General features: G+C 42.6%; 2 protein-coding genes and 1 long non-coding RNA gene across 30 annotated transcripts in view; 2 read left to right on the forward strand and 1 right to left on the reverse strand.

The window, feature by feature from the left end:
- Positions 1-18,906, forward strand: part of PALLD (palladin, cytoskeletal associated protein) — a 219,867-nt gene extending 200,961 nt beyond the window's left edge. For all 12 annotated transcript variants that reach the window (XM_083457026.1, XM_083457030.1, XM_083457034.1 and 9 more), the window contains 6 exons: positions 5,522-5,616; positions 7,787-7,919; positions 10,130-10,337; positions 12,086-12,251; positions 14,596-14,729; positions 16,940-18,906. In XM_083457026.1, coding sequence (XP_083313152.1) covers positions 5,522-5,616; positions 7,787-7,919; positions 10,130-10,337; positions 12,086-12,251; positions 14,596-14,729; positions 16,940-17,112 — 909 coding nt within the window. In that variant the 3' untranslated portion in view covers positions 17,113-18,906. The remainder of the gene's footprint in view (positions 1-5,521; positions 5,617-7,786; positions 7,920-10,129; positions 10,338-12,085; positions 12,252-14,595; positions 14,730-16,939) is intronic.
- CBR4 (carbonyl reductase 4) overlaps positions 7,945-24,819 on the reverse strand; it is a 34,518-nt gene continuing 17,643 nt past the window's right edge. For 5 of the 17 annotated variants that reach the window (XM_083457520.1, XM_083457517.1, XM_083457518.1 and 2 more), the window contains exons 7-9: positions 19,172-20,588; positions 15,990-16,093; positions 12,023-12,203 (exon numbers count right to left, since the gene is read on the reverse strand). In XM_083457520.1, coding sequence (XP_083313646.1) covers positions 20,470-20,588 — 119 coding nt within the window. In that variant the 3' untranslated portion in view covers positions 12,023-12,203; positions 15,990-16,093; positions 19,172-20,469. Of the gene's footprint in view, positions 8,847-10,850; positions 10,997-12,022; positions 12,204-15,989; positions 16,094-19,171; positions 22,907-24,819 lie in introns of those variants that run through there. The other 12 variants (XM_083457509.1, XM_083457513.1, XM_083457510.1 and 9 more) reach the window with 9 other exon arrangements.
- LOC310685412 lies at positions 21,475-24,594 on the forward strand. Its single transcript, XR_014515211.1, has 2 exons — positions 21,475-21,606; positions 21,973-24,594. It is a non-coding gene; the product is annotated as an uncharacterized lncRNA (long non-coding RNA).

Here is a 24,819-nt window from a genome sequence, read left to right on the forward strand (position 1 = left end):
ACTCAGGGATAATGTGTGGACTGGAACATAGCAGGGAATATACAGAAGGAAACAATAGGCTTAGAGACACTTTTGTAGAGTGTTTCCTAGTGCAGCAAGTTTTTTTTAAAAAAAAAATCTTTATTTACCCTAATAATCTAGCCAGAGATCTTGGCTTACAGTCCCATGAGCATTCTAGGTATGCATGGCTCTATTATGTGTGCCCCAGAATGCTTGTCTTCTCCTCCACTCCCCCCTTTCCTAAATAGCAGTCCTCCTCCTTTGCATGTGAAATTACTTCTCAGGATCTGCAGAGTTCTTGATAAAATGGGTTAGGGATACAGTGGCGGTGCATGTTTTGAGATGCATCATTTTGTGCTTGTGGATGGGCCTGCTTTTGTGGATCATGGCCACTCTGTCAACTGTGCTGAATTCTTACCTGTTATTATCTGAGCGTTCAGAACAATCTCTGGGGTGCTCAAGATTTATGGGGGTAGCATTATTCTGTGAAGGTCACCAGGCATCTTTTGATTATTTAAATACTAGTCATTACCATAAGCAACAACTGAAGCAGTACTTTCCTTAAAAAAAAATTTAAATTAAAAATGTTCTGCTTATATTCCTCTTTGGCTGAAGGACAAAGGGGTGCTTGATTTATGTGTTTATTTTGGAAAATGATCAGCAAACTCTCTGGATGTGAATCTGGAAGTTTATTTATTATGCAACGAAGACAAGCATTTCCTTGGTTCATCTAGTCATTTTATATTCTCTCGTCACGGTATAATTTCCAAATAAACACAATTACGTCTCCTGGCCTTAGCATAGTTCCAGTCTGCTTTTAACAGTGCATTAGAGACTAAGGGCAGCAGTGGATCGGCGCATGAGCTTTTCACACCAGAAGATGTAGATTCCAACTGCGTAGCGTCATCACCCAATGGAAATACGCCATGCTTTGTAATCCTAAACAATAATGGAAGTGTGCCTGTAGGCCTCAAAGCTAGCACAGATGCGCTTAATGCGTCCATATAAGAGGGTGTTTGAGTGAAGATTTAAGTAGGTTGGTAATGAGCTGACCAGCTTAATCTTTTCAAAAGTAGTTGTGAAAAGATACCTTTGAATAGTGCAACCTAGCCTTCCCCAATCTTGCCCCCTTCAGATGATGATGGATTTCCACTCCCATGACCCCAGGCAGCATAGCCAGTGGCCAGATATGATGGCAGTTGTAGTCCATCATCTGTCAGAAGGCACCGCACTACACATGACTTAAAAACAGCCATTTTAATTTCTCTTCCTTTAGCTCCTTCTGCAACAACATCATGTAGCATGGAAACACCCTATGAAGAATTAAGTGAGACAGTGTGCTCCCTGAGCAGCAGTTGCCTTTTATCAGGACAAGGGATGCTTTGCAATCTTACGGGGTTTGAGTGTGTGGATTGCACCCTGGGTGAAGATAGTAAATTTAAAAGAACCAAGTGTACTCGTCTCTTGATAGTTAAGACTAATTTATAGAGATGACCGAAGGAGAGATATAAAGATGTTTCTGTGCACTGTAAAAACTTCACTTAAGAACTCATTCCCAGGCCATGGGCAGTAATTTGGTTATTTAGATTGTCCAGGATAATGGGAAAATGGGCTTCAACTTTTAGTTTGCTCTCACTGATCATTGCTTGGGTTCCTGTAGTCCACTGACTTAACTGTTTGTGGGCTTGCTAAGTCGCCAACATGAACAAGATTCAAATGCACATAATTTCAGCTTGCCTACAATTCTGTTCATGCTTGTTGCCTTTTGTTACTCATATGAATGCAGTCTCGAGCATGAAGATGCTATTGTGCCAAAAGTTGATTTTAATGCCAACGATCAAAGTTGCACTGTTAAGAATTACTGTTCAGTGTAGTATTTATTAAGTTGGAAGCCGCCCAGAGTGGCTGAGACAACCCACTCAGATGGGTGGGATGTAAAAAAATATTAGTATTAGTATCTGGTGTAGTGTTACTTGGGGAAGGACATTAAAACAGATGGGTCTTTAAGGCCTTTCTAAAAGCCATTCTGAAGGAAATCAGCCCTGATTGCTCACTGGAAGGACAGATCCTGAAGCTGGGATTCCAATACTTTGGCCACCTCATGAGAAGAGAAGACTCCCTGGAAAAGATCCTGATGTTGGGAAAGATGGAGGGCACAAGGAGAAGGGGACGACAGAGGACGAGATGGTTGGACAGTGTTCACGAAGCTACCAGCATGAGTTTGACCAAACTGTGGGAGGCAGTGGAAGACAGAAGTGCCTGGCGTGCTCTGGTCCATGGGGTCACAAAGAGTCGGACACGACTAAACGACTAAACAACAACAATAACAACAAAAGCCTGTCCACTGCAGGTCTACTGGGAAGGAATTTCAAAGATCTGCAAGCACCACAGAGAAAGTCCTCTCTCTTATGGTCACCCATTTCACAGAACAGGCTTCTACTTTTGCCTCACAACTTACAGGAGAAAATGGTGGACTTGAGTGGGTAGCAGAGAATAATGCTCTCTCTGTTGCAGAGTTTTTAGACAGACATCAACTGCAGGCGAGGACCTGATAATCCTAAATACAATCCAGAAGATAATTATGTGTGCTTAAGTCCCACTGGATTTTAGCCAGATTCAAGTACACATAATTGTGTGCTGGCTTGAAGCCTGCATTTGCAAAATGTATTACGGCTTTTAAAAAGTTGTTGTAGAATTGTCAGTCCAATGCAGCTCCAGGGAAAACACAAGCGCAGTGATATCATGATTACAAAGACCCAACTTTCTTCTTTGAGCGAGCTTTATGGTGCAGCAACATACTGAGGGCCACAAGTTCCCAACCCTTGTCTTGTTAGTTTTTCAGCTTCTCCAGACCTAGGATTCACCTCTTAACTCCAGTTTGCAAACTGGGCCCACTCTTAATTTTTTTTACTACATGTGGCTGACACACTCTGTCATCCTCACCAAAAGACTAATTACACATTTCAAATACTTATAAGAAGACAGTAAAGTCTTTTTAAAAAACAACAACAACCCTTTGCTGGTTTAACTTTACATTCTGTGTCCTTTTAGGGAGGAGAACACATTGATAAAGGGCTAAGAGACTGTGCTACAAATTTGGAAATCCCTTTATTCAGATATCCTTTCTCTTACTATGAACTTGGGGTGCTGTATTTATTTAGTACCCTTCTTTTAAATGTTTTTCCTTCTTTGTATTTCAATGGGATTTTTTTAAAAAACCAACTTAAGACATATTTATACTGTCTCATAACCTAAAAGGTATCTGGGTGGCTTACAGTAACTGAGTTGCCTCCTCACCTAGAAATATGGGGAATAATAACACAGGCATACCTTACAGGGGTGTTGATCCCAGGGCACGTTGATGCAGCTGCCTTGAGAAAGCTGAGTGAGTCTGATTGCATGCCCAAATGCCATAAACTCGCCCCATCAGGACGGCTCAGTGAACCAAAACCACTGACATTTTGTGGAATAAATTAAGCCACAACTTTTATTACAGATGTCAGTGAGTTTGGCATGGCATTGGGCTAGCCACCCTCACTTCCAGCCCACCTGCTGGAGGGATACCAGGGGTCAAGGCCATATCTGGGATTGATCCATAACATAAATAAAGTGGGTGCAAACACCACCACCCCAGTCTTGCTGCGTGGGCGAATGCTGTTGCCCCAAAGCACCTTCCCCGGCATCCCTTTAACGGGACACCACCTTGGAGGGAGAAGCAGAGGCTCCCACTCAAGCAGTCATTTTGAATTCCAGCAGCTGGCAGGAGAGGGGAATTTGTCAGAAGCAAGATCCACAGCAGTACGGCAGGTGGTGATAGGTGAGTCACCAGGCTGCAAGTGCCACATCACCCCTGGAGAGGGTGAGCAAATATTCTGGTCGGTGCCTAAAGGGGAGAATGCCCTGGATGGTGCAGCATGAGTGCCATGATGGAAGAAAGACGCAGGTCATAAATGTACAAAATAAATAAAACTAATGTATATGAAGAATCATAGAATCATAGAAGAGTTGGAAGAGACCACAAGGGCCATCGAGTCCAACCCCCTGCCAAACAGGAAACACCATCAGAGCACCCCTGACATATGGTTGTCAAGCCTCTGCTTAAAGACCTCCAAAGGAGGAGACTCCACCACACTCCTTGGCAGCAAATTCCACTGTCGAACGGCTCTTACTGTCAGGAAGTTCTTCCTAATGTTTAGGTGGAATCTTCTTTCTTGTAGTTTGGATCCATTGCTCCGTTTCTGCTTCTCTGGAGCAGCAGAAAACAACCTTTCTCCCTCCTCTATGTGACATCCTTTTATATATTTGAACATGGCTATCATATCACCTCTTAACCTCCTCTTCTCCAGGCTAAACATGCCCAGCTCTCTTAGCTGTTCCTCATAAGGCATCGTTTCCAGGCCTTTGACCATTTTGGTTGCCCTCCTCTGGACACGTTCGTTTGTCAGTGTGCTTCTTGAACTGTGGTGCCCAGAACTGGACACAGTACTCTAGGTGAGGTCTGACCAGAGCAGAATACAGTGGCACTATTACTTCCCTTGATCTAGATGCTTTACTCCTATTGATGCAGCCGAGAATTGCATTGGCTTTTTTAGCTGCCGCGTCACACTGTTGGCTCATGTCACGTTTGTGGTCAACCAAGGTGCTCTTAAAATGTTGAGTATCAGAAGGAGAAGGAGAAGAAGTAGTGGTGGTGGTGTAATTGTCACAGCCTTCCTCATGCTTTGGAAAACAAATTCCTTGTTGTTCAAGCACATAAGAATACATGCCAGAAATATTTATTGCTCTTTCCATTCAGCTTTCTGGTTCTACCTCTTAGATTTTTTATTTTGGGGGGGGGGTGAGGGAGAGATATTTGTACAAGCAAACAATAGCTGACTGGCTACAGGCTCTTTCTGTGTTTGTACAGCTGGTTTTGTATGCTTTTGGTGTGACTTTGAAATCCCAGGGGTGTGTGACTTAATGTGTTACTTTGTTATAAGTTACCTATTAACTCGCCATGCCTGGTTTTCCCCAGAATGTCCCATACGCAAACACAAATTTTTCAGTGCAATAGCAGTAGTAATTTAGTAACCGAGTAATAACAGCCAGGTGACAATGTAGATTGGGCCGAGACGGAAAAGACAAGTAAGTGAATAGCAGCTGTGATGGTGAAGAGGGAAGGATCCGCCTGGGGCAATCCTGCCCAACAGCCAGACAAAGCTTGGAGCTGCCATTGCTGATTGCTGTAGACATTGATGCACATTCTCTGTGCCTTTATAGAGTCCCTGGGTTTTCTTGCCCTTCTGTAGATTTCCCTTTGGCATCCTCTGCTCCTCTATAATGTCCTTGGTGGCATCTAGCTCTCTGCTCTCTTTCACGCACACACCAGCTGTGGGAAATACAGGATTCTCTCCAGTGGAAGCATTTGGTACAACTGCGTAACACTTGGTGTAGTCTTCAATGTTAATTAATATTGACAGCATAATTGTTTTGCTTTTTTTCAAATGTATAACATCTGTATTTTTCTTCCGTTGCTTGATAGGGCAGGGTAAGCTGTACAGGAAGGCTGATGGTCCAAGCTGTCAACCAGAGAGGACGTAGTCCCCGGACACCTCCTAGTCAGCCGCATGTCAGAAGGTACCAAAGGCATATGCACGTCTTTCCCAAGAGTTCTAACAGGAGTCCTTTTGGGTTCCAGTACAGAAATAAATACTTCCATGTTTATTTCTGGTAATGCTTGCTTTGATTCCCAACACCCTTGACACAGTTAACAGTTCGTCATAGGAAATTCTGTATTAGATGCCTAAAATGTTCAACCTAATCCTGATTCTAGGTGCCGCTGAACTGTGTGGTAAAATAGCTAAAATGTTAAATATATGAAATGGAGACTGCAAGTGAAATTTGCAGAACACCCTAGGTGCATGTCTCGGGCTAGGGTTCCGTGGTTTGGGTGCACTACTAAAAAGGCCTTTTCTCTTGTAGTCAACTGCTGTCCCTCCGAAAGTAGACCTTAGTTTCCTGGCAGATTTGTATGCAAGAGAAAGCACTGCTTAAAATACTTGGGTCCAAAGCAATTTAATGGCTGAAGGTTAAATTCCTTATCAACACGTTTAAAAAAACCAACCACTATTGGGTCCATTTTGAAGAGACCTGATTCCCACATAATGTCGTCAAGCCCCAAAAACACAGGCTTCTGGGTAGGAGATCCCAGCCGCTTGACTCTTCCCCATTTATTTTGCTGCTGCACTGCACTAAGTCCAAGTTCGGCTTAGCATGTCATCCAAAACAGAGTTCCTAGTTTGGCTCTCTCTCAAGACTGGCCACTAGCTGTAACAAAACTTTGTCTCATGGTTTACAGCTCTTTGCTTACCCGGAAGCACTAAACCACATGCCTAGGTCTGGATGACATGCTAAGCTAAACAATGGCTTGGCGCAGTGCAGCACAGCAACAGAACAATCAGGGGAGCAGTTTGTGTAATCACTTAGCATGGCATTGGCCTGGTCTACACATCACACTAAGCCAAAGCAATATGTGTTAGAGGTTGCTTCAGGCTTTATGCAGTCCCTGGGTTTCACTGGTGTTTGCTATGATAAATATACAAAATTAGAAGCAAAGATGCACAATCCCTATACAATATGCATGTGGACCCAGGAAAACCCTGGTGGAACTCAGTTGCTACATCAGGACAACTTTAAGCAGCAATTAGCAGCCTTGTCCTGATGTTCACAAGAAAAAGCTTTCTGTTGCTTGGGGAATGTAAAAAAAATGGTGGCGTTGTCTGGCAGTTTGCTGTAAGGAATTGAGATCTGGTTTCCTTTAAACTCTTTGCCACTGCTGTGTGTGTTCTGCAGAAACTAGTTAAGAGTGTGCATGCACACTTCCATGTTTTCAAACACTGCAAAGATGAAGAAAAATGTAGAAGTGTATGATAAGAGAAAGGCAAGAGGAAAAATCAAGAAAAACTAAAAGTAGTGATCCAGCCAAATATAAGAAAATGTTTGAGCTACACCCTTTGTCAGAAAATGATTAAGCGTGTCCTTGAATCTCTCTCACTAAAATAAATTACACATGATAAATTTAGCAGCATAATGTCCAATTTAGGTATGTGGTGCGTGTGCGTGTGTGTGTGTGTGTGTGTGTGTGTGTGTGTGTGTGTGTGTTTTCAAGCTATTTGGTCCACCAGTGAGAGATTGATTTAAATGCACAATTCCACAGTCTCTTATTGATTTTCTTGTATGGGTGTGTGTAATATATCCAAAATTAATTGAAACATGATGGTGTTGCTAACATCTGGCACTTCATATATTTTCGAGCTTCTGTCAGCACTCAGTTTTGGATGTGTGCGTAACAGAGCAAACCTTATGTGACTCATAAATAGGGAGCAATTTGAATTTATGTTCTAGTAGGCATGCAGAGGTTGCCTTTTGCTCCCTTGCATCTTACTCATTTTATTGACCAGTATTGTGGTAGAGAGCCTTCTCTTCCCCCTGCCCCAAAGTTCTTCTGAAAGCCAAGAATTTGCTTAGGGTACATAAGAAAAATTCCTCTCATCTTAATCCAATTCAAAGTCTACTTTGAAATTAATGAAAGTTTAGGGGAGGGGTGTTGATGGTCACAGGTGAGGGAACATATGTGTGGAATCTAGTCCATCATTTTGGTCATATTTACTTTTATTTTAAAAGTATGTGCATTGTTGAGGGTTTGGGAATAATGTCAATAATGAAAAACCTCTTAACCTAAGGCTACAGTTAGGGCAGAGCCTGGGAACGAAAATGAATGTGTTCTGTCTCTTATATATTTTTGCAGACCTCGATCTCGATCAAGGGATAGTGGAGATGAAAATGAACCAATCCAGGAGCGTTTCTTCCGACCTCATTTCCTGCAGGCCCCGGGAGATCTGATAGTTCAAGAAGGAAAACTTTGCAGAATGGACTGCAAGGTACATTTTTAATTTTATTTTAACCTTTATAGGTCATATTCAACTGGATTTTACGATCATCATATACTTTTTTTTTTGTCAAATACATGGGGTTGGTTGAAATGGTGAGCCTAATAGGCGTATTCCACTTGTGGAGAGATGACTCCCATAAACCTGTGTTGTAGTTGATCAGATCACTTCGTAACTGCATAGGCTGGATTCCAGTTCAGCTTTTTAAAGGCAGTTTTATTTCTTTCTCCAGCAGATACTGAAATTTATTAAGGCAGAGATTCATAATGTTTTATGAAATGTTATCACATGAAAAATGACATTGTAAAAGTTAACAGTAAGCACCGCTCTGGTAATGGATTTATAGATAAAATATGTGCTCCCTCTAGTGGATTTGAATGCATGGGTTTCCAAAATAGAGCCAAAGGCTGCAATCCTGTACCTTTTGCGCACTTACCAGGAAGTTAGACTAGCTGAAGAGTAGACATGCATTGTTGTAACAAAGCAAGCAGGAAGGACAGAAATATTCCAGGAGCACACCAAAGGTAATCTACATTTGTGCTCCTATTTCTAGCTAGCCTATCAAACAGATGCCACCAGATTTTCACCCTTTATATTACTTGACCTGTGAAATGAAATATGAGAATTTTGCATCTGGTTGGAAAGGAATATGATGATTTATGAATTTATCCTACTGTATTTGGAGTGGGAAAGCTTAAAACCTAAGTAAATAAATGGCCAGATGTAGTTGGATGTCCCATTCTGATGCCTCCCTGTGAAATGTACAAATGTCTGCTTGCAAAGCCGTCATACTACTGTGTTTTGCATTATATCAGCGCAACTATTAGATTGCCTCTCTGAAGCCACATGCCCAGGTGAAGGCCGTAATTCTCCTGGTCGATACCTGAACCAATGTTGAAGTTCTGAACTGAGATACATCTGCACAGAGAGGAAAATATAATGTATATTCATCTGTAACATTCAGTTTTCATTCCTCCTTTGAACCCAGAGATGAGGAGCCTCAAGCCATGGGATCCAAATGTGGCCCTCTAATATATTATTTTATTTGTACCCCGTCCATCCGACTGGGTTGCCCCAGCCACTCTGGGCAGCTTCCCTCTCAAGCTTTCAATCTAGTCATTAGGACTTTCCCTTGGCTTTGCCTCTTCCCCAGGACACATCCTTCGTGGCCTTACTCCACCCCCTCCTCTAGTGCTTTTCCCTGGCTGGAATATGTCCTTGAAATGAGATGCCTCTTGTTTGCCTAGGTAGAAAGATGGGTGTCTAGGCAGTCTGATTTATGTCTTGCTGCTGTAATGTTGTTTTCTGTGCAAAGGTAAAAGTTGCATCCATCGCTCTGCCCACTTCCGCCTCACTCCTCTCACCACTGGCATGAGTCCCTCAGAAAATTTCCAATGAGGGAATGTGGCCCTTGGGCTAAAAGATATTCCTCACTCCTGTTTTATCCCACTTAAGTTTTCTTGTGCAGAGGTACAATTTGAAAACAATTGCATTTGAAAGGTGCTCAGGCGCTTTGCGTAACAGAACTAAGCAATCCGGAATTTTACTTGACTGCTTTTGAAGCCTCCCTGAGCTTTTCATGACATTGTTGCTAAAACAACATTTTATAAGCAGTAAGTATTATTAATGATGCACATCTTTCAACAAGCTGTGGTTTGTTCAAAGCATTCTGAATATGTAGTATAAGAAGTGATGAATGTATAGCCGAAATGGAATTTGAAGTTCAGTGATAAATTTCCCGACACATTCCTTCTTTCCTTTGCTTTTCTCAATACTTGGCTCCATGCGGCTGTTATGGAGAGAAAGGGATGTTGAAAGGATTGCTCCTCTTGGTAATCAAGGGCAAAAGTGTAAGGAGGTGACTGATCACGTGTGAAAGTGCTTCATTCTGTGTGTCATGATACCTAATGCTATTATGGAATGTATATTAGAAATACACTTTGCCACTGAAGGCAGGTGGTGCTTGGAAACCCGCCCCCCCCCAAAAAAAAAAGTGGTGATGGGTTTTGATCCATTTATGGCCTTGAAGGTTAGGGAGAAATAAAAACAAGAGGAAATGTATGTAAACAGGAGGGGTCCCTCCCCCTCAGGAGTGGCTCTGGGCCTTCACACTGGATACTCATGAAACAAATGCTTGTATTTTTTCTATTGTCTCTCCATGCTATTGTCCCACTGAGGTTTCTTCTGTGTTCCATTTTAAGGTCAGTGGCTTACCAACACCAGATATCAGCTGGCAAGTCAATGGAAGAGTTATACGTTCTGACAGCTCCCACAAAATGCTTGTACGGGAGAATGGTGTACACTCCCTGATCATAGAGCCTGTCACAGCAAGGGATGCTGGCATCTATACATGTGTTGCCACCAATCGAGCTGGTCAGAACACTTTCAGCTTGGAACTGATCGTTGCAGGTAACATCTCCACACCTTGCCTCCTGCCTAGCTGTACAAGACTTAATTTATTCTGGCATGCCTGAGCCCCCCAAGAATTCAGAGTTTGCTTTCTGCTGTGCTCTTTTTGAAGATGCATTTGGCCTCTTTGGCAATAAATCATCTTCCTTTTGGGGGTTTTAAGGATTTGGGCATAATCAACATTTTTCCCAAAGAGACTTTCTCAGCGGTTGGGTGGGAATTAACAAGCTCACATTTGGGGAGATGGAGGATATGTAGCTGCCATGAAATAGTGGTTTTGAGAGGGGATGGCTTTCTTAAGGCCACTCTGGTCACTCTTAGACTATTGTTTAATGAGCATTTAGCCGCATTTGTTTGTGGAGAGGTTAGATGACATCTGCTATTTAATGAGGATTCACTCTGATCTGTCTTTGGGGAGATCAGACTATGTTGTATCATTATCCTGCAATTTCCAGTGCATTTTGCAGTCACTTTATCAGGAAAAGTCTGATCTTTTGGGAAAATGGGTTTGTTGCCCAAGAGCTCCAACCCAGCTTTATTTAAGCAGCCTGAATTTTCTGGGATGATTGAATCCTACCTGAAAATCCTGACAGTCTTGAGTTTGACGCGTGGGCTTTCAGCTGATGCCTCTTTTTTTACAACACACTGCACCAGCTTTCCTATAACAAATAAAAGGCTCACAAGTATATATAATTAACGGGGGGGGGGGGACTACAGATGGGTGAACCGTCTCTGCATTCCCTACAGTGCTATCAAAATGCATATGGATTGTTTAGGAACAGTGCTTGGTGGGTTGTGTCTTAAATTTGAATTGATAATTTGAATTCACTGTACAACAGTTGAACTCAAGAGATCAGAGCAATGAGTGACTGTAGGAAGGGACAATTGTGTATGGCTTTGGGGATCTTTAAATGGTATCCTGGCCTTCTCTGTTAGCAGTTTTCAGGCAAAAGATGTGAAAGATCCAACCACAAATAGCCAATAATGTGTGGGTTTGTAGCAGTGATGGCTAAACTCAGCCCTCCGGCTGTTTTGAGACTATAATTCCCGTCATCCCTGACCACTGGTCCTTTTAGCTAGAGATGTTGGGAGTTGTAGTCCAAAAACAGCTAGAGGGCCAAGTTAGGCCATCACTGGTTTAAAGTAAGCTATGGGATCAGCACCCTGCCTTCAAGGGTGTACGTGTCATACCTCTACTAGAAATAGCATTGAGATCAGCCCCTTCCACGCTCATGTGTTTGGATTATTTAGCAAGTACCCCATCTCTGTGGATTCACTCATGCATAAATAGCTTCCATGCAGCTAGGATAGTTCTTAGAAGGCTCCTTTGCAAGTGGAAAATTAAAGTGGGTAAGTCAGCTATGTTCCATCTTCTAAAGAGATGAAGAACATCTACTGGCCTGTTGTTGTTGTTGTTGTTGTGTGTATTAAAAGCACAGTTATAAACTGAGCACAATCCCCAACCACCTGAGCACCTCAAGTTTGTGATTTTAGGATTTTGGGAGGAGGAAAATAAGAATTTGCACAACTCTCCTAGTGAAGTCATTTTCAGTCTGACCAGATTGTATCCTCCCCAATCTAAGATGTAATTCAGTTGCTGCCAAAATGCAAAAAAAGCTTTCCCAGTGCCACTACATGCCATGTGCTGCTCCTGCTCAGAAACACCAACAGGAAACGCAGGGAAATATGTATGGGATATTTTATTGGTTCAAATGAGAGAGAGAGAAAAGTTATTTCTTTTTTTATAGCTAAGGAAGCACACAAGCCACCTGTATTTGTAGAGAAGCTACAAAACACAGGTGTAGCTGAGGGGTATCCTGTGCGACTGGAATGCCGGGTTTCAGGTGTGCCACACCCTCAGATCTTCTGGAAGAAAGAAAACGAGTCGCTCACATACAATACTGACAGAGTGAGGTTAGTCTTGTTTATTCTGAGTCTCTGCTTGACGTTGAAATTTTCATGTATTGTGTTGGTCAGGGGTTGCATTTGCTTTTATTTCTCAGGTAGGGTTTGGATCTGTGGATGGCGCTAGATTTGTTGGGGTGGAGGGAGGGGCTGGTGATCTCCTGGCAGTGGGAAACATAGTACTGTATAGCTAGCTCTGACAGTTTACAAGATGAAATTGAATTATAAGCTTTCTTTTTGTTCTTATTGATAACATGTGTTGGCAGGACTGGACCTACCAGATGCTTCCTTAAGGGATAATCAGCATATCGTTATCTACATTGGGTCTTACAGCTATATACCGTATTTTTCGCACCATAGGACGCACCGGACAATAGGACGCACCTTGTTTTAGAGGGGGGAGAACAAGAAAAAAAAAAGCTCCCCCTCTCTGCCCAGCGCCCCTTCAGCGAAGTGGCAGGAGGTGCTGCGCAGAGAGAGGGAGAATTTTCCCCCTCTTGTTTTCCCGCTCTAAAACAAGGTGCCGTTTAAGGTGCGTTCAGGCGGCTACCTTGAAAGCCTGGAGAGCGAGAGGGGTCAGTGCACACCGACCCCTCTTGCTCTCCAGGCTTCAGGTTCCTTTCAACCTGCTCTTTGGGGCTGGCGGGGGGAAGCCCACCACCAGCCCCAAAGAGCAGGTCAGAGAGCAGCGGAGAGGCTGCTGCCATAGTCGCACGTCACTTCTCCAGCTGCGAGAGTGTCGCGGGGCTATGGCGTCTTTAGCCCCACACACGCTCTCCCAGCTGAAGAGGTGGCGCGTGGCTAAAGAGGCTCCTGCCATAGCTGCGCGTCACCTCTCCAGCTGGGAGAGGGTCGCGGGGTGCTTCTTTAGCCCCGCGCGCGCTCTCCAGGCTGGAGAGGTGACGGGCGGCTATAGAGGCTCCTGCCATAGCCGTGCGTCACCTCTCCAGCCGGGAGAGGGTTGCGGGGCTATGGAGTCTTCGCTCCATAGGACGCACACACATTTCCCCTTCATTTTTGAAGGGGAAAAAGTGCGCCCTATAGAGCGAAAAATACGGTAATTTTTTAAAACCCTGAAAATACCGTATTTTTCGCTCTGTTGGACGCACCGGACCATAGGAGGGGGAGAACAGGGGAAAAATATTTTTTCCTTGTTCTCCCCCTGTAAAACAAGGTGCGTTCAAGGTGCATTCACCCGAGCCTATGGAGCTGGCAGTGGGGGGAAGCACTGCTTCCCCCCACCCCCAGCCTCAAAGATCCCCTAAGCCTTTGGAGCGCAGCGCCCTGCTGCCCTGCAGAGGCTTTGCGCGCAGCCGTCCCCAAGCCAGAACAGCGACACGGAGCCCTCCGTCTCGCTGTTCTGGCTTGGAAACAGCCTCTCTAGCCTCTGCAGGAGAGCGGGGTGAAGGCACCCCGTTGTCCTGGAGAAGCTTTGCGCGCAGCCGTCCCCAAGCCAGAACAGCAAGACGGAGCCCTCCGCAGCGCTCCGTCTCCCTGTTCTGCCTTTCGGCTTAGCGGCGCAGCCTGCATTCGCTCTATAGGACGCACACACATTTCCCCTTAATTTTTGGAGGGGGAAAAGTGCGTCCTATAGAGCGAAAAATACGGTAAATGAATTACAAATATATTTTCTTGGGAATGGTTTACAAAGAACTGCTATTTCTTAAAAGCTACCTGTAATAAATATTGAACACAGTGGGTGGCAAACCTCCAGCCCTCACCTTGATGTCAGGAACCTGCTTCCAATGTAAGACTTGCAGAATGTTTTAGGTTTACATGGTGGGGGCAGGAGTTGGAGATGTGCAGAAGCAGTGAGGTGGTACAGCACATTAATAAATAAAGTACAGTGGGAGGAAAAGATGACAAATGGTTTCTTGCACTGATGCTAGTTTTATCAAGTGCCGGGAACCTGAGCCCTCCAGAAGTTGCTGGACTCAATTCCCATCTACCCCAGCCAGCATGGCCAATGGTGAGAGGGATGATGGGACTTGTAGTCCAACATCTGGAGGGTTGCAGTTTCCCCATCCCTCCAATAATAAGAATAATAATTTTTTTACTTGTACCCCGCCCATCTGGCTAAGTTTCCCCAGCCAAATGTCCCACCTGGGAGATATATTTTCATTTCCCAGTGGGAGGGAGCAACATTGCCAAAAGTGATAAGTGGGCCTAGGTATACCCTGAAAAAGTGGTGGATGGGTTCGGTTTACGCTTATCCTGAAATTAATCCCTGGCATTGGTCTGCTCAAGGAATTGAAAACCAGCCTCTTCAATTCAAAATCTGAATGAAGAAACTATCATTTAAAATAATAAATGTACGTAACCATGCCACTGTTGTTATTTACTTCTATTTCAGCATGCACCAGGATAACCATGGCTATATCTGCCTGCTTGTTCAGGGAGCTACAAAAGAAGATGCTGGTTGGTACACTGTGTCAGCAAAGAATGAGGCTGGGATTGTGTCCTGCACAGCAAGGCTGGATGTCTATAGTAAGTTTAGCTGCTCCCTGTAGAACAGCAATACACTGTCATAGATGGGGACCTGTGGCCCTCCAGATGTTGCTGCACTTCCATCAGCCCCAGCCAGCTTGGGCAGTGTTGGGGAGTCCAACATCTAGAGTGCCACAAGTTCCTCATCCTTGCTCTATTGAAATCCATAAACCATGATTATTTGTACTTTAAGATTAGGTCTATACAATGTAGGAGCCCTCTAGTTTTGCAGCCCATGTGGGAAATACCAAACAAATGTTCCTAACAGCCTATTCCACACGTATATTCAAATTTGCAGGTGGGGTTGGAAGAATGCTCTGCATTGCTTCCACTTTCCCTAGGTTCAGAGGTGCCCATGTTTTTCCAGTCCCCGGCATATCGGTGGATTGGTAATTAAAGATTGCAACCATCCAGACATGCTTCATTGACTACCTGTGGATAAGACTATCTCATAGCTACCGTATTTTTCGTCCCATAGGACGCTCCGTCCCACAGGACGCACCTAGTTTTGGGGGGGGGGAAATAAAGGAAATTTTTTTCCCCTTTATTTCCCCCCCAAAAGCAGGTCCGGGAAACTGAACCATGTCGAGGAACAGCGGGGTGGCGGCGCTGCGCCTCCCTGCTGTCCCCCGAGCTTGTGGGGCTGGCTAATGTCTGCCTGGCGTGAGGGGCGCCCTGAAGCAGAGCGCCCCTCGCGCCAGGCAGCAGGCTGCTATCCGCAGCGTGGGGAGCGCTGCAGGGAACTCCTGGAGGGCTCCCCACGCTGTGGGTGTCTGCCCTGCGCGAGGGGCGCTCTGCTTCAGGGCGCCCCACCCGCCGGGCGGCAGGCTGCTATCCGCAGCCTAGACATCCCTGCGGGACCTCCCGCAGGGCTGCCTAGGCTGCGGACGTGTTCCCGAAGCGCCGGGCGCTCTGCTTTCAGGGCGCCCGACGCTCCGGGAAGCAGGCTGCTATCCACAGCCTAGACATCCCTGCGGGACCTCCTGCAGGGCTGCCTAGGCTGCAGATGTCTTCCTGAAGCCTGGAGAGCGAGAGGGGTTGGTGCGCACCGACCCCTCTCGCTCTCCACGCTTCAGCAAAAGCCTGCATTCGCCCCATAGGACGCACCCAGATTTCCCCTTCATTTTTGGAGGGGAAAAAGTGCGTCCTATAGGGCGAAAAATACGGTAAGTTGTACATTAAAAAAAAAAAAAAATCACGTTGTGAACCAAAGAACAAAGTAAGGTGTGAATGAGTGGCATATCAAACCAATGCACTCACTGTGCAATCAGGATTGGCTGCACGCAGTTGGGAAAGCATCTAATGTCTTAACTGCCTGGAGTGAATCCCATATCCTGTTGCCAAGTTCACCAAGATCTGTGCAACTGGAAGAAAGCAGAGGAAGGAAATTCATCAGAGAGAAGGTCCAGTGGTACAGAATGGAAGAGGGGAAAAGATGAGTTGCCAGAGATGAGTACCTTGTGTGCCATGTGGTTTTCAGAAAATGGATGAAAGCATGCTCCTCTACATATTATTTCTCTAAAGTTTATAAGCTTCAGCTGGTGGAGCTACTAGCCATGGTTGTACATAGGAAGGTTAGAAACATAGGAATCAGCCTTATACTAGGTGAAACCAGTGATCCATCTTGCTCAGTATTGTCTGCCGTAGCCTTCTCCAACCTAGTTGCCCTCCAGTGTTTTTGACTACAGCTCCCATCATCATTGGTCATGGTGGCTGGGTTTGATGGGAGTTGTAGTCTAAAACTATCCATCAGGCACCAGGTTGAGAAAGGCTGGTCTACACTGAGTGGCAGTAGCTCTCTGGGGTTTTAAGCCCTCCTGGTTCCTTTTACAGGCTAATCCATCCAGGCTTAAATGTTCTCAAAGCATGAGTTTATGACTAAGGAGAAATATTGAGTGAAGGAGATTTCCTATACAGTGGTACCTCGGGTTACGTACTTAATTCGTTCTGGAGGCCCGTTCTTAACCTGAAGCACCACCTTAGCTAATGGGGTCTCCCGGTGCCGTTCTCATCCTAAAGCAAAGTTCTTAACCCGAGGTACTATTTCTGGGTTAGTGGCGTCTGTATCCTGAAGCGTATGTAACCCAAGGTACCACTGTAATATGTTGCTGGAGGAATTCCCTCTTAACCAGGGCTAACAAGCTCTTAAATTTTCCATTTGTGGTGCTTATGTTACAGCAGCAAACTGTTTCCTCCTTCCCTTTCTGCAGCTCAGTGGCAGCAACAGCCCCAGACCACCAAACCAAAGAAGGTGCGTCCCTCAGCTAGTCGATATGCAGCACTTTCTGACCAAGGACTAGACATCAAAGCTGCGTTTCAGCCAGAAGCAAACCCAGGACACCTGACACTACAATCTGGATTGGTAGAAAGTGATGATCTGTAAATCTTGGCTATCAGGCCTACCATTTCCTTTCAAAGTGAAAACACTGAAAGCCATTGTCTTGACCAATGATAATTTATGCCACTTTATGTGAAAGGCAAACACCATTGTGTGCAAAAGATAAAGAACACCTTAATCATGTATTTCTTGCTCGTTGTTACAATTTAAAGTAGTGATTATTCAATGGAAATGTACAGCCCCTACACATGAACATCACCATCACCATAACTGTTTCATTACTATGGGGGTAGCACTGTTTTTAAATAACCCTATTCACAAATGCCAAATGCTGAAGTGAATGAGATTTTTCGGAAGCAAGCACACTGCAGAACTTATCACCAAGTGCCTTTTGCAAGTTGTAGGTGCTATAACTCGTAATGAATAATGCTAGTTATTTTTTTAAAGCTACAACACAGCAGCAAGTGTATCAGCAACACATTCTGATTAACAGCAGTAAAAAATGTGCAATATACTGATGGAAGGGGGAAAGGAAGAGACATCTAAATGAAATTAGTATCTCTGTAAATGGTTTTCTATTCTCAAAGGAAAGGAGGCTGCTTGCTTAAAGAAACTTAGGATAGGCAAGCAAGCTTCACACCTGAAAGCTTTGTTTTCTGGCAAGAAATGGCTGACTTGAAACTGTACTGCCAGACTAAATCATAAAATAACTTAAAATCTGGACATTATGGGATAGGATTATTTTACAGTATTAAAATTTGTAAGTGGGACAGGATAGGACGGGGGCAGTAGGACAGACGTTTTCTCTCAGAATGAAAGCGTCTTGAGAAAACATTGCACTTCATCTCTTTGAAATTCCATGGTTACCCAAATGCTTTAAATCATCATCATCATACTGGAGATTTGCTTGACCAGAACACCATGACAAAAGTGATGAGTATAGAGTACGTGGGGAAAGGAGTGAGTCTGCAAGAGTTTGAATGATAAGCACACCACAGAGAATAGATTAGTAAATAGGAGGGAATGCAGAATGATGATAAAGAAAATGGTGTTATATTTTAAACACTGCATGCATGTGTACTAGATGTTACAATTTTGTGTTATTGCTTACTGCAGCAATGAATAATAGCCCTGCCTAAGACTGAGACTTCGTGAAGAAAGTAAAAATGGTCAAACTTCCAAAATGTAGACTAGTTCTGCATCTAACTGGACTTCACTTAGGCATTAAGCCATTTAACATTCAAAATCAATTTAAGAGTTCAGTTGAGTCTGGCAGGAAAAAAAGATGTGGTTTTGATGGTACAAGAGTACTTTGCTACAAAAGGAAAACACTGTATTCCTTATCAAAGCACGTTTATAGTACTTTATTTATAATAAAAATGTTGACTCTTTTATTTCAACTCAGTTATTCAAGTGCAGTACTTTTTAAGAGAAGTTTTGTATTATGTACCACACCATATATTTTGCATTACTGCTATACATGTATTGCTTTGCACCCATGTTAAGTACACAAACCAGGTTTTTTTTAGCGGCTAATAAACTCTTAGCACAGAAAATAGTTATTTTTCTATGCAAACTGCTGCAAGTGGTTACAGCTTGTTATAAGCATTTCTTACATATCTGTACTGTCATACACAATCTGTCATATAAAACTGTCCTATCATTCATTTACCAACCTTTTCTCAAATGTGACTCGCTAATCTGTATTTGTTTAGCTTCACTAGTAGCATTTTGCTTCTTTTTATTTGTATTTATAAAAAAAAATGTACAATCATACTACTTTGGATTGTTGTGCTGATATCATGTGGGTTTAACATCAATAAATATTACACAAGTTAATAATTAAGTGTTTTTTCTGCGTCATGGACTTAAGACATCAAAAATAAAACTGGGTACACTCCTACATGCTTATGGGAAGTAAAGCCCATTGAACTCCAGTAGGCTTCTGATTTACATCCTTAGGATCCCACTTCATAGGTACAGCCTAGTATTGTGTATTTTTTAAGCCAACCCCATTGAAATCAACTTCTCCTGACATCTGGGCCACTTTCCCCATTGCCTGGATTATGGCAAGTAAGTCATATTGACAAATGGGAGAGCTTACCTGAAAGATGCGTTTGTGATCATCTGCCTCTAACATGTAGAATGCTGGGAGGAAAGGGGCTTGCTTGGTTCTGGGGCCTATGAAAGGAGAGGAAATCCCAAACAATGCATGAGATCCTACAGGGCAGACACTATGTCACCACTGACAAATACAGTGAAAAACCCTTCAGTCTTCATTTCACCCACATGCAGAGCCTGTCTCAGGACCAGAGTGGGAGTCTTGTTAGAATAAAGTTATAAATTCAAACAAAAATGAAGCCAGTCCTTGGCCAGCTTAACCCTCTGAGGCCCAGAGTATAGCCAGCAAAGATAGCTACACTTCTTCAATCCTTAGGCTGCAATAATTGAAACTAATATAGTGCAAATGAAACAAGCAGGGCGTTGGATGCCTCTACTGGACCTGCTCTAATCGTCCCCAGTAGTGACTTTGTGCAAGAGAAAGTACTTCTACTAGCACAGGATGAGGCACTCCATTTCACCTCTCTCACTTACAGCTCTCTGACATGTTCCATGTTGCTCCAGAGACGTTTGGAGGGAGGCACAGGGGGCTGCACTGATTTGGATAGGAGGGATCAGCAAACCTTAGGGGCCCTGCCTTAAGGAAGTTCTTCCACTAGCACATAACTACTACTGGATACAACTCACAGGCTGAAGTACTAACTACTACAGCTCAAGTTTAGGATGGAGCAGCACAGATTAGACCCAATTCAAAGATTAGGTATCTTGACACATCAGCCTAAACAACATAAAGTAGCTGAATATTAAGAATTAAGAACAAGCTAGAACTTCTTCTCATGTTCTAAATGAGCAAACCTCGCATATTTCTTCTACCATCAGTTTGCATCTCTAGAGAAGCAAGTTGTTTAGGAGAAAACAGCATTCAAGTTTAAAATTAGTTGCTTAAAAGAACTGATAAACTTTATACTGATTCACCCACAACAGCCCTGGGAGTAAGTAAAAAAATGAAATGCATCCTACCTGCTCCATGTAGGTGAAATGAGAGGAATCGTGCTTCCTTCAGGCTTGAGTATGGTTTTGTAAGCAAAACTGAGATAGCTTTTGACAGCAGAGTAACTTCAGAGGGATTGGAATGTTTTCTCCTTACGATGATTTCTCCTTGTGGTTAATTTTATTACTGGTGTGTCATAAGAGCTAACCAATAATTTATAGGAACATTTTGCTTGTCAAACAGTAGAAGAAAACAGATGTATTCGCTCAATACATTCATGATCACAGCAGAGGTAACTCATGCCTCAAATATAAAATAACAGCCTTGCTTGCCTTTTTAAAAAGCTGTTGCTATAAAAACAAATACTTCAGCACACTATTAGATTGAGAGCATGGTGGTTTAACAAATGCAGAAAAGCCTGTGACATACAAACAGAGGAAAACATGTGGGATGGCGAAGTAGAAGAAAACTGGAAAAAGAAATGGAAAAGGTAATTGCATTTCACAGTCATCTCTGCCCTGCTGAGTCATGGAGAAAGTACTCCATAAATATATCTATCCCAAATTATTATACAGACGCCTATTTATCAACCTTTAAAATGTGCCGGGGTCCATCAATTCATCTGATGATGCAGTGACAATCCAGTAAATTTTCAGAGTGGAAGGAGGTATTTACTATTATAGCAGTAGGAGTAGCGGAGCACAAACATTTCAAGCAAGTTTTAGCATGAACAAATAACTCATTTTCCTGGAAACAGTATTATTGTGACAGCTAAACAAATGTTCACAGAAGTATTTATTAGACATTTATTTTCAGCTGTCAGAAATTGAAGGGCCTAGTCAGTCTGGCACAATTAAAGAGCATGTGAAGCACGACACTCAATGTGGGAAAGCTGCTTTCTAAATTTGATAAATTCCAAATACTGTTAAAGTTAGTAGGATCTCTAAGTGTTTTTTAATAATTATATCAATTTGTAATTAATTGTCATTCAGTTTCAGCTTATTGACTACATTTAAATTCACTTATTTACTTCAGCAGATTTTATTTTCATTTTTGCACAACTACAAATAGTTGCAATGGCATCATGGCATGGCATGGCATGGCATGATGGAAAAGAAAAGGCACCTTTAGTGCTTGAGGCCCATGTCTAAACACAATGATGTTTTATGGCCTATAGCTGTCCTGCCACAACCACTGGAAGGTCAAACCATCCTGAGTTTTTAGAAGATACTGCCAACATAGGTGAAGCCTTTTCTCCACAACCTAGGTACTCTTGGATTCAACGATATATAAGCAAGAGAGATTCTGGTGACATTTCCAAAACTAAAGTTGTTTACTATGGCACAATTTTTCATGGACTAGAGTCTACTACTACATAACATACATGAAATGTAATCCTCAGTTTCAGATAAATAGACATGACTGTAAGGAGGACAGAAGAACTAAGTTTTGGGGTCAGTGGGAAATAACATGCAGGAAGTGGAAAGGTAATGGTAAAGGGACCCCTGACCATTAGGTCCAGTCGTGGCCGACTCTGGGGTTGCAACGCTCATCTCGCTTTATTGGCCGAGGGAGCCAGCGTACAGCTTCCGGGTCATGTGGCCAGCATGACTAAGCCGCTTCTGGCGAACCAGAACAGCGCACGGAAACGCCGTTTATCTTCCCGCCGGAGCGGTAGCTATTTATCTACTTGCACTTTGTGCTTTCGAACTGCTAGGTTGGCAAGAGCAGGGACCGAGTAACGGGAGCTCACCCCGTCACGGGGATTCGAACCGCCGACCTTCTGATCGGCAAGTCCTAGGCTTTGTGGTTTAACCCACAGCGCCACCTGCGTCCCTGCAGGAAGTGTAGAGAGAAATAATTCAGGTATTATTTGACATATTCAATTGTTATTCAGTTTCCAATAATTCAATAAATGGTTTTAAACTGTTTTTAATATTGTGTTTTAATGTTGCAACCTGCCCTGGGTGAAGGGCAGGTAATCAATAATAATAGTAATAGCAGCTAATGTCTTAAAAATAAGCACAATGTTCCTTGGTAACAGCAGTAATAGGTGGTAAAACAATCAGCTTGGCAATGCCGGGTTAACTTCTGTAGTGAGAAAGAAAAATGTGGTCTCTATTCACACCCAAATGAACAGTTTACCTTCTTGATTAATTCTAATTCTGCTACAGCCCCCTTCTGAATTTTCTGGTTTACTTATGGCTTCCTTAAGATCAATGAAAGTGTATCCTAGTTCTCTATTTGTTTGTGAATATTGCCATCTTTTGTTAGATACAATTACCTTGTATTGAACTCTTTGTAAAGCACAAATGATTATTGCTGTCATGTATTACAATGTTTTGCCCACTCTGACCATAATTAAGCAAAGAGATATGCCAAACATAAATTTCATGAAATAACTGTTTATAGAGAGATAAGAAGCCATGCACACTCATTTGCAACTATGAAACTGAACCATATGTATAAATAGGAATTTATGTACACAAATAATATAAACCTGTTATTTAAAATTGGGATTTTAAGAATGTAGCAATTCTAACAAAATGAAAAACAGCATTAAATTAGCTCTGCACACAAGCCAAACTTAAATGGCTAGAAATATATATGTGGTTCTTTGTACTATTACCTAACTAACCCTAATGAACTATTATTCCTTAAATTATACTGACCTCAGGAGGTGAAAAAGAGATCTGTTTGTATGCTCACACCCCAGATGTCAGTGAATATGTCATTTTTCTAAACATGAAAGTAAACTTGCTTCCACCTTTGATTACTGGGCTGATCCTACAAGAAAATCAATTATATAGTACTTCCAGACTACATTTTAAGATATATAGAAGACCTGAATAGTTTTGCTTGCATTTTTATTCTATGCTTATATTTCTGCCAATTTTAATTACAGGCCTAAACTGACAGCTTGCTTTTGGGGGGGGGGGTAGCCCACAAACTATTTAAATTTGGCAGCTTGGATACAGAATAATCAGATTGCATATTTAACACAAATGAGGAATGGATTGGGAGATGCAAAATTAGTATTATTTGAGTACTTTAAAACAGAAGACATTTTAAGCTATTGGTTAGTAAGCTGAAATGAACAAAGGCAGTTTAAATGACTCTGAAAAACTAATTTGGGAGAAACCAAAGTAATTTATAGTATTTTCAAGGACCAGACTGGACCCAGCAGTCTTCATCAGAGACCCTTCTGTGTGTTCCTGAGGGAGATGCGGAAGGTGGCCACACAGGAAATGGGCCTTTTCAGTGGTTTCACCCCGACTGTGCAATGCTCTCACAAGGGGTAGTCGTCTGGCACCATCTTTTCAGGCTAGGACCTTGCTGTTTACCCTGGTTACTTCAAGCTGCTTTCTACAGTGGTGCTCATCTTTTAGTGGAGCAGTTAGGACTTGGTCCTTATTAAGATGTTGCTGAGTGAGCATTTTATACATTTTGTATTGTCATTCCCGCTCCCCCTATTTTTCTGGTTTCATACTGTTTTAATGTGCTCTATTTTATTTTGTCAAATCATTTTGAGACTTTTATTGTTGTTATCAGTTGCTTTATACAACAAGCCAAATCAGTTATTCCAGGAATGAGAAGTAATGACTAGAGAATCTACTTCTGATGACATTTAGAAATATATCTGGTTAAATATCAACAAATGCATGACGCTTCAAACCTTAATAAGATGTGGACAACCTGGTTTTTAATCTCTGTCAGATTATTTAGGATTTATAATACAAACAGATCTAATCACAGGAGCCAACTCCAAGGACCTGAGGTTCCTTTTGCCCCCCAGTAAAATATCTGAGGAGCTGGGTGGCCCCCAAAGTTTATGGGCCTTGCCATTCAAATAGTATGTGTGTGTGTGTGTCGCATCTTGTGATCAATTATGCAGGATGGGGATTACCTGCCCCCCAATATTTTATTCAACTTGGCAGCCCTGGATCTAATGGTTGGGAACGTGGAATGGACAGGCCTACGGCAAGTAATTACAAGGAAAATTTATGGAATATCCAAATTATTTTGGAATAGAGAAGTTTAGAGAAGAGATAGCCAACATGGCGCTCTCCAGTTGTTGAACTCCTACTCACAACAGCCTTTGTTGGCACAGATACATTAAATTTTGGGATTTTACAATATTAAGCATGATTTCTTGGATTCTATGCAAGGGGGAAAGGTTTTAATGGATTTGAACAATAAGAAAGGGAAACAGCCCTTAATATTATCCCTTCCTGCTTTGCAGGCATTATAACTAAATAAATTTAACACAGAGAGAAGTATTTTTCCTATGAAAAGTTCTTCTCATTGCGTTTTTCCATGTGTCTGAGTTCTGATGAGTTAATTTTATTTATATATATATATTATACTCAATTTTTTAATAATACAAATATTTTTATGTTATAAGAAAATTTCTTACGATTTTGCATATTGTAACTTTTGTGAAATAAATCTGAAAAGCAGTTCTTTTAAAAAAAACCTGGCAACTTAGCCACCCTAATAAGATTTCACATTTTTAAGCTAGATAATTGTGCAAATAAAAAAAATAGTAGGGAAATTCATGTACTTTCATGAATCTGGGATGCAGGACCACCTAAATTCTGGATCAAATTAGCACTAGAATTTGATTAAGGTCTGGGGTGTCAAAGCTGATTTCCTAGGACATGATAGCTAGACTCAAGTGTGCATTTAAGGTGTATGCC

The sequence above is a fragment of the Podarcis tiliguerta genome (genome assembly GCF_965153285.1).
Source record: "Podarcis tiliguerta genome assembly, chromosome: 9".
In the NCBI taxonomy this organism is placed as follows: Eukaryota; Metazoa; Chordata; class Lepidosauria; order Squamata; family Lacertidae; genus Podarcis; species Podarcis tiliguerta.